This window comes from Geotrypetes seraphini, chromosome 10 (assembly GCF_902459505.1).
Source record: "Geotrypetes seraphini chromosome 10, aGeoSer1.1, whole genome shotgun sequence".
In the NCBI taxonomy this organism is placed as follows: domain Eukaryota; kingdom Metazoa; phylum Chordata; class Amphibia; order Gymnophiona; family Dermophiidae; genus Geotrypetes; species Geotrypetes seraphini.
In genome coordinates, this window is record NC_047093.1 from 37521475 (window position 1) to 37535501 (window position 14027).

Below are 14027 nucleotides of genomic sequence, written 5' to 3' on the forward strand. Positions count from 1 at the left end.
GAATGCCTTCCTCCGCCTTTGGGATTTCTGAGATAAATCTGGAAATACACGAACATTAGAACCCAAGAACTGATCATTTATATGATGGAAATACATTCGTAGTATATATTGCCTATCACTTTCCAAAGCATGTGTTAACAGCAATGTTTTTCTCTCTGTAATAACCTCCAAAGAGTTCTCTAGGAAATTGGTTAAGTTGAAATCTGTCCCATTTTCTCCTTGATTCCCATTAGGAGTTGATACCACCACAGGTTTCTTTAATTGAAGATAGTTAGCTCTCACAATAGGAGGCAAATTTTCTGATGGAATAGCCAAAACTTCCTTCATAGGTGCAATCAAGGGACATTTAGGGAAATTCAGGAATCTCAAATTATTTCTCCTCAATTGATTCGCAAAGCTTTCCATTTTTCTTGAAATATAAGTTCTTTCTTTAACCAACTCAGTTTGTAAAGCTTTCATTTCTGTCAATTTTTCTTCCTGTTTTTCCAATTTCTCAGTCGCTTTTTTTAGAGCCAAACCCTGCTGCTCTACTTTGGAAGAGATAGTCCCATAATCCATGTTTAAAGAAGAAAAGGAAAGCTTAAGATTTGCATCCATAACTGAAATGGCCTGCCATAAGGATTCAATATCTATCTTATCAGGTCTCTCCAAAACACCAAAATTGATGTTAGACCCACCAGTAGGCCCTCTCACCTCTGCCCTGGTGTGGGGTAATTGATGTGTTTCTCCTGTCACTCCATCCCCTGGTGAGGTTGGTGTAGCTGGTCCTCAACGCTGAGGTCCAAAACCTCCTGTCCAGGCTTTGGCTCCTCAGACACTCCCTCCCCACCAGCTTCCTTCATGGTTGGGGTAGAGCTGACCTTTGCTCCGGGCTTAGCACCGCCCATTCCTGTAAGCCGAGTTCGCCCAAAGAACTCGGGCTCTCCCCCGAAGTAGTTATAGCAGGTTTGCCTGATCAAAAAAAGGCTCCCTCTATAGTCGTCTGAATCAGCCGTTGTGGGGTTGCCGCCATGACTGGAGGGTTAGTAGGAGGGGCTCCCTTCCTCTTCCCCATATTCAAATATGGGGATCGTTGTTCAGCAATGCCGATAAGGTCGATTTAGTGGCGCCTCCCTCTCGTCACCATCTTGATTTCATCTCCCTCCATTTGCAGATGATGTTTTTTTATATATTGTTATCCTTGAGTGCTTTGTTTACCTTTTGGGGAAATTTTCTGTGGTGTCTGGATATAAGATAAATTGGAGAAAATTGGAGGTTATGCCTTAAAATGTTCTTACTCATTGAGGACTTCCATTAGTATGGGCAGCCTCAAAACTGAAGTGCTTGGGAGCATGGTATGGCATATCAGTGGAGAGCACGTTAGAGCTTAATTGTGATGCCCTGGTTGCCATAGTTGATTATTAATTGGTCACCTTTATATTTGTCATGATGGGGCTGGCTAAGGTGATTGAAATGGTGTTGCCCCTAAGGCAAATTATATTTTGAGTAGGTTTCATAGAAACATAGAACATGATGATAGAAAAGGGCCACGGCCCATCTAGTCTGCCCACACTAATGGCCCACCCCCTAACTACCTCCATGAAGAGATCCCACATGCCAATCCCGTCTTTTCTTAAAATCTGGCACGCTGCTTGACCCAATTACCTGTTGTGGAAGATTATTCCAGCGATCAACCACCCTTTCGGTGAAGAAATATTTTCTGGTATCGCCATGAAATTTCCCACCCCTGATTTTCAACGGATGCCCTCTTGTTGCCGTGGGTCCTTTAAGGAAAAAGAGATCCTCTTCCACCTCGATATGGCCTGTGACATATTTGAACGTCTCGATCATGTCTCCCCTCTCTCTGCGTTCCTCGAGTGAGTAGCTGCAACTTACCCAGTCGTTCCTCATACGGGAGATCCTTGAGTCCTGAGACCATCCTGGTGGCCATTCGCTGAACCAACTCAACTCTCCACACATCTTTTTGATAATGCGGCCTCCAGAATTGTACACAGTATTCCAGATGGGGTCTCATCATGGATCTGTACAACGGCATTATGACCTCGGGCTTACGGTTGATGAAACTTCTACGGATACAGCCATGATTTGTCTAGCCCTGGATGAACTTTTCTCCACTTGATTGGCAGTCTTCATGTCTTCGCTAATGATCACCCCCAAGTCACGTTCTGCTACAGTCCTTGCTAGGATCTCACCATTTAGGGTGTAAATCCTGCATGGATTTTTGCCGCCAAGGTGCACGACCTTGCATTTTTTGGCATTGAAACTTAGTTGCCAAGTCTTTGACCAATGCTCCAGCAGGAGTAGGTCCTGCGTCATACTGTTGGGCATTGAGCTTTTGTCGGGCTCTGTGCTTTCATCTGTTGTGCGGTTGCCTACCATGTTGCATAGTTTGGCGTCATCGGCGAATAATGTAATTTTACCTCGAAGCCCCTCAGCCAAGTCTCTTACGAAGATGTTAAATAGGATCGGGCCCAAGACCGAGCTCTGCAGCACTCTGCTGATCACCTCCATCGTATCAGAGAGGGTACCGTTTATCACTACCCTCTGAAGTCTACCTCTAAGCCAGTCCCTAACCCATGCGGTTAATGTTTCACCCAGTCCCATCGAACCCATCTTGCTCAATAACCTGCGGTGTGGGACGCTATCAAACGCTTTGCTGAAGTCCAAGTACACAACGTCCAGGGACTCCCCTATATCCAGCTTTCTTGTTACCCAGTCAAAGAAGCTGATCAGATTTGATTGGCAGGACCTTCCCTTCGTAAAACCATGTTGATGGGGATCTCGTAGATTCTCCTTGTTCAGGATCGTATCCAATTGGCATTTGATTAGTGTTTCCATAAGTTTACTCACTATCGATGTGAGACTCACCGGTCTATAATTCTCAGCCTCCGTCCTGCATCCCTTTTTGTGGAGTGGAATGACGTTAGCCATTTTCCAGTCCAACAGGACTCTTCCTGTACTTAGGGAAAGATTGAAGAGAGCGGATAATGGTTCCGCCAGGACGTCACTCAACTCCCTGAGCACCCTGGGGTGTAGTTTGTCCAGTCCCATAGCTTTGTTCACCTTGAATCTTGATAGCTCCTCGTAGACACTGCTGGGCGTAAACTCGAAATTTCGAAACGGGTCTTCCGAGTTTTCCCTCGTCGGCAGCTGAGGGCCGGATCCTATGCCTTTTTCAGACTCATTATGTAAAAAAGTCTGAAAGCTAGGGTCTTGCAGTTTCTTTGAGGGGGTACACCTCCAAGAATTGCTGTGTGTAAGCTTAAATTACTCAGAAAAAGGGGGGCTGTTAACTTTCCATATTTCAAGTTGCATCATTTTGCTTATATGATGGATGCTGTGGGGGCTTGAATTTTGCCAACAGGAGATGAACGTTACCCTTGATGGTTGCAATTGGAGCGAGCTATGATGTTCCCAATCCCTTTAAGAAATTTGTGTACTATGCAGGTTTAACAGGTGGTCTCTTTTTCTTCTGTCCAGCAGGCTACTCCTGGAGTGTTCTTTTTTTTTCCCAATTCTTTATTCATTTTTCATCTTACTTTAAGTACACAATATTACATCAATTGAATCATACACATCACTTGAAATTCTTTCAATTGTCATCTTAAATATATAAATTATCTCCCTCCCCCACCCACCCTTTTCACAAATATTGTAATAAAAAAATATCATACATGTGTTATATTCATAGAATTAATTAAACCTATATTATAACTATATACCACCCCCTTTCCCATAATTATAATTATACTTTCAGTGTAAAAAGGCGTCTAATCATTACAGTAAGTTATCAATTGCCCCAAATCTTTTAAAAATTATTATAATTCCCTTTCTGTATAGCAATTGTTCTTTCCATTTTGTATATATGGCACAACGAATTCCACCAGAAGGTGTATCGTAATTAAGTCTGGTGTAATTTTTCCAATTTCTAGAGTGTTCTGATTTGTAGCAGATGGATTGCAGATGCTAACCTTGTTTCTTTATGGCATAATTCAAATATTAAAATTCAAGGGGCTACGGTCATTTGGGTTAATTGGCAAGGAGTTTTTATGTTATGTTTATGTTATAAAGGCATTTGAAATTTGGTCCAGGTATTGAACAGGATTGTGCTTAAGTCTTTTGAGAAACTCAGCAGGGGATATGGTTTAAATATGTATTATCATTGGTTACAGCTTTAGCTCTGTTTGAAAGGCTCTAAATAGTTTGAACAGGTGCAGAAAGGAGGCACTAGCTTAGGTGATTTTTGTGGGGGATTTAGGCAGAATAAAAGAACTTCTTCAGTCTACAGAAAGATTTTCAGTTCAAGAGTGATGCTAGATGTTCTGCCTTGGAACATATCTGAGAACACGAATTGGGAGAATTGTGGGGGTGAAGGACTGGGCAAGTTTTTTGATTAGAGTCTGTCAACCTGTTTTATTTGCTTCTATTACTCAATCTTGTTTATGTGGCTCACTGTACTCTCTGGACATTGTATAAAGTGTCCAGGTTGCCCAGGGGTGAGTCTCAGGTTTGCTGGGCTTGTCAGTCAAAGGTGGGGACTATACAACATATGTTATACACTTGCTCAAATGTAAGACAATTTTGGTCTTCTATATGGGGTAAAATTGAAATTTTTCATCTTTGGGTTCCTTTAACTTATAAAAAGCTTGTTGTTTTACGGTCTGTACCTTTACCTCTTATTTTGCAAAAAACAGAAGCTAAATTGTTTGATATATTACTGGGTATAGCGATACAGCACATCTTAAATTGGAAAAATAGTTCAGTTTTGTCTAAATGTGCCTGGTGGAAAGCTGTCTGTTTAGTAAGGAAATATGAGGAGGAAGCTGCTGATAAAATGCAGATTTTATCAAATTTTAAAAAGGTTTGGAGGCCTTTAGATGTTTATTTCTGAATAATTTTAATAGTATTTTTGCCATTGTGGGGAGTGTTACAATTGTTCACATATGCATGTTTTCACAATTATTCAATAAAAAGTTTTGAGAAAATCCTTCATAAGAGACTCCTGAAGATATTAAAAAACCATGAAGATAACCTGTGATCTGCTCATCATCTGGCAGTCCCCTCTTTCAGCCCTGATTCAACCATTTAAAAAGGTCCTTAAGAGTTTATAACAGACTTCATTCATTCTCTTTTTATGGTGATTTTTGTGCAGAAGATTGGTGAGGCAAGATTTCCCTTAACTAAAACCATGTTAGATTTATCTCATTAATCCATGCTTACATATATGTTCTAAAGGCTGAGTGGAATTGATTTTTTCCCCTGTTTTTGCCTCTACATATATGTTCTGTCATTTTGTTCTTTATCATTCTTTATCTTTATCATTTGCCTGACACCAATGTCAAGACTCACCGGTCTATAATTTCCCAGCTCACCTCTGGAATTCCTTTTAAAAAAAAAAAAAAAAAAATCAAAGCCACATTGGCCACCCTCCAGTCTCTCTCTTTATTTAATCTATACATTAGATTGCTTTTTTTGTGCTGATATACAATTGGTTTATTCAATCAATTCTGAACACCTTGATCTTTCTTCTTTTAATGACTGTTTATCAGCAATGGCTCTTTGGCTGGAGGCCAATCACTTAAAACTCAACCCACCAAAATACAGCACAATGTGGATTGTAGGTCAGACTTTAGTCCCTAACTGTTCACCTATACTTTGTGCCAGAAGATACCATTAGTTACATCATTGAGAATCCTAGGTTTTGTTTGTCATCCTTATCTCTTTTGAAGCCTAGATTTCACCTGTATCAAAGCCCTGTTTCAATGTATTGAGGATCATTGGGGTCATTGGATCCTCTCTTAGCTTTGTTTACACTGATTTTTACTTTATTAGTTGTCTCAATTATTGTAGTGCTTCATATAATGGTCTCTCAGTCTTTGCTACACCATTTACAAATGATACAAAATAGTTTGTATTTTCATGATCTTGTTACTAAATTAATATCATGTTATTCCACTGTTCAGAGAGAACCATTGGCTGCCACTGTCATATCACATCACATTTAAGAATCTTACCCTAGGCTCGCTTAACTAGGAGTTTATTATTATTATTATTTTTTTAATTGGAGAAGTTCTTTCTAATCTGTTAATCCCACATGCTCTAATCTGTTAATCCCACAGACAGAGCTCCAAGCTCTCAAACATGTAAATTATCTGTCCTGCCTTTGGTGGGGACATAGCTGGATGCCACTTGTGAGGCACTTTTTGCCAGAAAATGTGGCAAAAAAAAACAGTGTAGTTGTGTACATATATATATATATATATAAATAAAAATACTTTAGACAAACTTCAGGATATAGAGCCCACAAATCCTTAAAGCAGACCTAGGAAAGTTACTGCTTATCCCTGGAGGTAAGTAGTGTAGAATTTTGCTACTCCCTGAGATTTGGCCAGATACTTTGTTAGAAAACAGGACAATGGGTATGACCCAGAATGACAATTTTTATGTTCCTAAGATATGACCAACTTGCAAGGTAAATGTAGATGATGTTAGTGGTCATCAACTCGTACTCGAGTCCTACCAACTTGATGAATTGCGGATCTAAAAAATGTAGATAATACTGTAATATTTAATGTCAGACAAGACCAGTTAACATCTCTCATCTGCTTAATCTAACATTTTGTAAGATTCAATAAATCTGATTGAATTCCAAAATTAAAATTTAATTTGCAATGATTAATGACTGCATAACAGGGCATTACAACAAATAAGCCTTTTCCTGGCCAGAAAGAGGCAACCCATGCTACTTACTTCCTGGCTAGATATCCTCTGCAGACTGCCTGGAAAAAGATGATTATGTCTGTAATTTTGAGATCACGTTCTTCTTCTAAATGTGCCAGGACTCCAGCACGGAAAAAGATCTTACTTTGTCCAATTCTGTACAAGTTGGGGTCCAGTTCTAAAGCTCTAATCTGGAAGAAGTAAGAAGGAAACAAATGATTTACCCAATGAAAAGCACATACACTGAACTACTAGAAAATAAGCAGGTAAAAATTTCAAAAACATCAAGCTGCTCACCATTCGCTCGCAAGCCTGCTTGCCATCCATAAAACCTTTAGGAATAGCATTTGGTGTAAGAATCTCATACCTACGGAAAAATACCATACCGTAATACAGTTATTTATATTAGTTCAACTCTAGGTTCATAGTAGAAAGATGATAGAATTTGATTTTGTTGTTAACTTTGAGATATATACAAAGAAAGGCCACACCAATTTAAGTCACACTGGGGTCAGGCTTTCTAAATATCAAACGCAATATCCTGAGTGAGATTTTTAGAAAGCAGATGTGTCATAAGCAAATTTAGAAATTATTAAAATAAAGTTGTGATGGTTACTCCATTAGAAGAGAAAATAGAACATCATCATTAGGTCAGGATACAAATCTCCGTTCTCTTTTCCAATTCAAAATATGGTAGCTACGGACTTAGGACTTGGAGGGGGAGCAGGAGGGGGAAGGAGGAGGGGAAGGGGGAGAAGTATACAGGTCAGAAAGGACAGAAGTTAAATTGCTGTTATAATTTTCAATTAAATAGTTCAACAGGATAAATTAGGAAAGAAACCATTTTGAGCGAAGGTGGCTAAAAATCAGAAAGGTTTTATTAATTGTAATCACAACCAATGCATGCTTTAAGGGTGGGGGGAGGGGAGGAACTAATCTCACTAAAGAAAACTAGATATTAGATTAGAATCTGGGGTTATTTTCCAAGAAAAAAAAAAATCTAGACAACTTAAATTTAGTACACTCATCAACTCAATTTCATGTGAAAAATGTCCCGTCCTTGCCACCCCTCAAATTCAGCACCTTTGCCTGAATTCTTGAAACACGATCCTGTTTGGAAATCCCTGACGACAGATTCTGATGCCTTCTAGTACACCATTGCAACGTAGTTGGTCTAAAACAAGGTGGGGATCCAGTTTCCCAGCCTAAAAATATGAGAATGGAAATATTTTGTAACCTTCTTTTTAACTGAGAAAAAAACCCTATTCTGAATCACTGTATTAGAGGAAGCACATCTAACCACATTCAAAGCTATTACCAACCACAAAGAACAGAGACTTACCTCAAACCAAATATCTGCCCATGTTTGGGAAACCAACCAACTTCTCTAACAGCTCACATATAAACAGGAGATAGTGCTAGCCTCATAAATACAAGATTATAAATCTTTATTGATTTTTCAAGCTACAATTGTGCAACAAATGAATCATAAATATGGGTATTACAAACCAAGCACAACAAATGTATAACATTAATGCTCTATTATTTTTATCCCCTCCCTCCCACCCAATACAAATATATTAAAATCTTCATGAAACTATTCATAAATTCCTATATCAATACCATTTCCATTTCGATTCCCTCACCTACCCAGGATGTGTATGTTTACATATCCACAAAATGAAAAATTATTCCTCTTTACAATATTTAGCCAATGGCTCCCAAACATCCATAAAATTCTTAAATCGTCCCTGTTGTATGGCCAAACAATGTTCCATTTTATAAGTAAAACATAGGGTTTCCCACTAAAATGAATAACTTAACCTATCCCAGTTTCTCAAAATAAGCTGCATGGCAACCCCTGTCATTACTAATAGAAGCTTGTTATTACTCGCAGATAGTTGACTTTTAGTTCTCATAAGAGCACCAAATAAAACAGTATCATAAGATAAAGCCACTGGACTTTCTAATATATTATTTACTAATAGATAGATGCTGGCGTTGTCATCTTGAAGCAGGAACTTTAGATCATTTAGTATACTATTATCCTTTGATACTGCAATTTTTGAGGTTTATTTGGACCAAGTACAAGATTAGATAGGTCAAAAAAAATGCACATTTAAGAGTCAGGTGGTGCAATAAAATATAGTAAAGAAATTTTATTGTTATTTATGCATTTGAAAACATACCCTTTTCTCATGGTTTGGAATGATACAGCGTACAAAGTTGGGATTTGTGTTCCGAAGAGTTGCCATCAACTTGGTGAGGGATTCCTTATATAACTGCCCTACAGTACGAAACATTCCTTTTTTGGTCTTGTATGCAGCACCAAATGCAGTTTCAGCCATACCAGCAACTTGATCCAGGCCCACAATGCGGTCCACTATTAGTGAAAGGGGGAAAAAAAAAAAAAGACGACCTTAAACGTTAACATTTATTGATAGAAAAGTATGCTGCATCTAAAAAGCAACAATGAAGCAGCACAAGCCTTGTGAGAAAAATGGTTGATATGAAAATTTTTCCTCCTAAGGTAAGGCAATCAGCATGCATTAAAGCAGACTAACAGTTGACTGTTTCTGCTAACAGACTGATCATAGTTTTGGAACTAGAAGAGCATCTTTTCATTTGTATCTTAATTCATTGTCATGTTGTCTTTGGGTTTGAATAGTGATCAAGTAAATTGTATATTATTGCTACCGTTACTTTGTGAAATCTCTCATTATGTTAGAAGCACAGCAATCAGGAAATCAAATCCACTATTAAGGCCTGGGGGGGACTACTTCTACTCTAATGGGATTCTAGCTCATATCAAACCAGGGATGTGACCTGATGCCATAAGCCTTGATTTATAGCTACTCATGTTTGCTATCCTCTCCCAACCTGTAGTCAAGTCACTGTGGAAATATTTCTTGGCTAGGGTCCAAACACCAGGGCACTTCTACTACATGACAATAAATTCCCTGCCTTCCAGGGATTATCGTTGTTGCTGCCACAATGCCAACTGGGAGTGGAAGACCTGAGTCAGAAATTAAACCTTGGCCCACTACTTTTCATATAACAACCAATTTGAAGGTATGAGCTATAAAATGGAAACAATCGGGAGGCTGGTAAAGATTTGACCAAGGATAATTTTTTAATATGTATACTTCCCAGGCAGTACTAATAACCTTCTGATGTAGGTTATTAGTACTGCTGGATATTATTCTGTTCAACACACTAAGCACATGCAATGAAATTAAAAGCCAAACAATTACCTACTAAAATATAGTGATGCTCCAATAAATAACTCCTAATGCAATAACTTCAAAACCTTAATTTTTTTTGAAATTCTGATATGTCCCAGCACAGTGAAGGGGAAGGGAGATCGAGTCGTCCCCCTTCACTGCACCGGAGGAGCAACGCGTTCGGCGGTTTGCCCCGCCCCCAGCAGCCACTTAGGCACCTGGCCTGCTTTTCCAGCCCTCTTAAGGGCTTTGCAGACCGGGCCTTTTTCCCTGTTCCAGCACAGTGAAGGGGAAGGGAGATCGAGTCGTCCCCCTTCACTGCACCGGAGGAGCAACGCGTTCGGCGGTTTGCCCCGTCCCCAACAGCCACTTCGGCATCTGGCCTGCCTTTCCAGCCCTCTCAAGGGCTCAGCCGCCAAAGACCGACACCTAACTCAGTGTCACTAACTCCCGAGGGCCACGTACTATATTCCTTGACTCCCACTTGCGGCCTCCCTGATCTGATCATCTCCTCTCAAGTTCACAGATTTATTCTCTGTATCTACCCACGACTCCTATTTCAAACCTGTTACATATTCTTACCTTTAATTCCATCTTATGACCTGTTCATAGTCTCTTATACCTACACATCGCCCTCACTTAGTACAGATCTGTTCATAGTCCACCTCATCTTAAATGCTTCCAACCTCATTTTGAACTTTGATTCACAGAACTACGCTCTTCTTTCTTCCACTTCCCAGGCCTTCTGCTTCTACCTAGCTACCCCTCTCTAAGCTTCTCCCCTAGCCCTCCTCTTCCCCCAACACCCCTCAATCTCCCCCTTGCGAACCCAGTTTTGGTCTCCCCTTCACACTAGCCTCTCAGAATCTTTCTCCCCCCTCCTGACCAGGCCAACATTTCCAACATGACCAGCATCACTCATAATCTTCCCGCCTTTCTCCTCCTCTATTTGCTTAGCACAAGAGGCTGGATTACAAATGTCCTAGCATTCGAACCTATTTCAACCTACACCACTTGGACTAGAATCCCCGGTCCTGACAAATTCCTCCGCCCTCATCGACTTATACACGATTGCACAGAAGCAGGTCCTTTCCCAATTCCTGTGATCAATACCACCCACCACCCTCCTAGACCAACTCCTAAAAGAAAACGATCTCTAAAATATCTGCAACGTACGATACCCTCCTGCCCCCCACAACAATCCATTCTTCCTTGTGCCTACTTGAACATCCGCTCAGCTAGAAATAAGGCTCAGCTCATCAAAGACTGGCTGGAAGAAACTCGCTTAGACATTGTCCTCCTAACCGAAACATGGCTCATTTCCGACCAGGACCCCATCATAGGGGACATTCTCCCTCCACACTACAAAATTATCACTCTCTCAAGAAATTCAAAAAGAGGAGGTGGCCTCGCTATCATTCTCCATAATCACCTTCACTTCCATGTCCTAGATTCTAAATCAACCAAGGACCTAGAAATCCTCACCTGCAAAATTTCCAAAACAGACTGTATAGATAACCTAATCGTCACGCTATTCTATATACCCCCTAATAAATGGAATCAAGCAAAAGATAATTTCTACGAGCACCTTCTCGCGAACTCGTCAGCAGGTACCTACAATCTCTTAGCAGGAGACATCAACCTACATCTAGAACAGAAAGAGAACCCAAATGTCGCAGACCTTTTCTCCTTCCTCACGACACTAGGCTTCTCCAATCCCCCCCAAACCACAACCCATAACAAAGGCCACCACCTCGACCTCATCACCTTTCTCTCCAATACCAACACCACTCCCAATATAAGTCTCTCAGACCAAACCTGGTCAAATACCCCCTGGTCTGACCACCTCCTGTGCAATTTTGAACTAGCCTGGCACAAAAAACAACCTGACAAAAAGCCTAACCCCATCCATACAAAGCAATTCATCTGGACAAGAGAACATCTTAATCCAGCAGACTTCTGGTCACACTACACTCTCATCTCCGACTCCGACGTAGACCCCAACTTCCACCTAAATTGGGAAAAATTTAGCGACCAGGTTCTTAACACCACTGTCCCTCTTAAACTTCGCTCGAAAACTCTTCGCCCCTCAAACAGCTGGTTTGACGCGGACCTCCTGACCATAAAACGAGAAGTCCGGAAACATGAAAGAATCTGGCGTAAATCAGGGACTGATTTAGACAGACTTACCTGGCGACTGAAAGTCAAAGAATACAAAAAACAGATCATTGATAAGCGCAGTAAACACTACTCCCAACTAATAAACTCCCCTTCTCTAAACAGCAAAGCACTTTTTAGACTAGTTAACTCTCTATTCGACATAGACTCTCACAAACGCCCCACCTCCGACCTCCCTCCCTCCGCAATCACTCTAGCCGACCACTTCGCGAACAAAATCCACACTCTAAAACTGTCTCTTTCAGCTCACAGCCCCGATCCCCCACTCAACCTACGCGCAGCAGACACAGAAGGTTCAATAGCCGACATGTCCTGGACCTCCTTTGTAAATCCTGACTGGAATCTATTCCTCAAACTTTATTCTAAATACGCCAATTCCAACTGCCTATTAGACACTTGTCCTCCCACCATCATGAAATGCGCCCCCCCATCATTCAAAGCAGAACTCTTCAATTGGGTATCTCTATGCCTGTCCACTGGACACTTCCCGTCCGAACTTGGCCACATCCTCATTTCCCCTATCCCTAAACAACCCAAGGAGCCAATCTCTTCCATCACCAACTACAGACCCATCGCCAACATACCACTCTTCCAAAAACTCATGGAAGGTCTTGTCAACAACAACCTTACGAATTACCTCGACAAGTACAATATTCTTCATGACTCCCAGTCCGGTTTCCGCCCAAATCATAGCACCGAAACCGTCCTAGCTGCCCTGACAAATTACCTCCTCCACCTGTTCTCACTGGGTAAAAGCGCCCTGATACTTCAATTCGATTTGAGTAGTGCCTTCGACCTGGTCGACCACGACATTATGCTCAACTGCCTTGACTCCATCGGCATCTCCGGTCAGGTAATAGATTGGTTCACAGGCTTCCTAACCAACCGTACCTACCAGGTCCACAGTAATGGAGCCTTCTCCCACCACTGGCGTAACCCTTGTGGAGTCCCACAAGGCTCTCCCCTATCCCCCTCCCTATTCAATATTTACTTGACCCCTCTGGCACGAAGCCTAGCAAACTCTAACCTAAAATCGTTCATATATGCAGATGACATCACCATCATTGTTCCCATTACCTCACTCACTCTAGAAACGGAAAAACTCATCGCATCTATCCTCACCAAGTTAGAACTGTGGACCTCAAAACTCAAATTAAAATTGAACTCTGAAAAAACCAAAATCTTCCTAGCTAGTCCCAACCACAAATTAACAAACACTTCCCTCAGATTGAATGGGCTAGATTACCCTATCTTACCCACCATAAAAATCCTTGGAGTCATCCTGGACCGCACCCTAACCTTCGATGACCATACCAGTGCCCAGGTGAAAAAATGTTTCTGTACCCTCTGGAAACTGCGCACCATCAAACGTTACTTCGACCACCAAGCCTTCCGTCTACTCGTCCAATCTCTGGTATTAAGCATATTAGACTACTGCAACATTATTTACCTGGGATCCTATAAAAATACCATCAAACGTCTTAGAACAGTCCAAAATGCGGCCGTCCGCCTCATCTATGATCTCAAAAAATACGACCATGTTAGCCCCTACTACACCAAACTCCATTGGCTCCCAGTAGAGGCAAGGATCATCTTTAAGTTCGCCTGCCTCTGTTTCAAAACTCTAACAGGATCTTCCCCAATCTACTTGTCTGAGCACCTTGAAATAGCAGGCCCCTCTCGCACACGAAACGCCCACCTATTCACCTTTCCCTCCCTAAAAGGCTGTCTCTACAAGAGATTCACTGATAGAACCCTAGCATTCCAAGCGGGCAAATGGAACAATTGCCTTACCGCCCTCATCTCCAACTCTCCACCCTACCACCTGTTCAGGAAGTCACTAAAAACCTACCTCTTCGACAAATTCCGCTAACGCTGCCTTCCCCCCTTCCCTGCACCCTCCTG

The 14027-nt window shown here is 41.3% G+C and overlaps 1 protein-coding gene across 2 annotated transcripts in view; it reads right to left on the reverse strand.

Annotated features, from left to right (window-relative positions):
- Positions 1-14027, reverse strand: part of MYH10 (myosin heavy chain 10) — a 365956-nt gene that overhangs the window by 137780 nt on the left and 214149 nt on the right. For both annotated transcript variants that reach the window (XM_033960583.1, XM_033960584.1), the window contains 4 exons: positions 8910-9103; positions 7804-7925; positions 7018-7087; positions 6751-6911 (listed from right to left, as the gene is read on the reverse strand). In XM_033960583.1, the coding sequence (XP_033816474.1) occupies positions 6751-6911; positions 7018-7087; positions 7804-7925; positions 8910-9103 (547 nt within the window). The remainder of the gene's footprint in view (positions 1-6750; positions 6912-7017; positions 7088-7803; positions 7926-8909; positions 9104-14027) is intronic.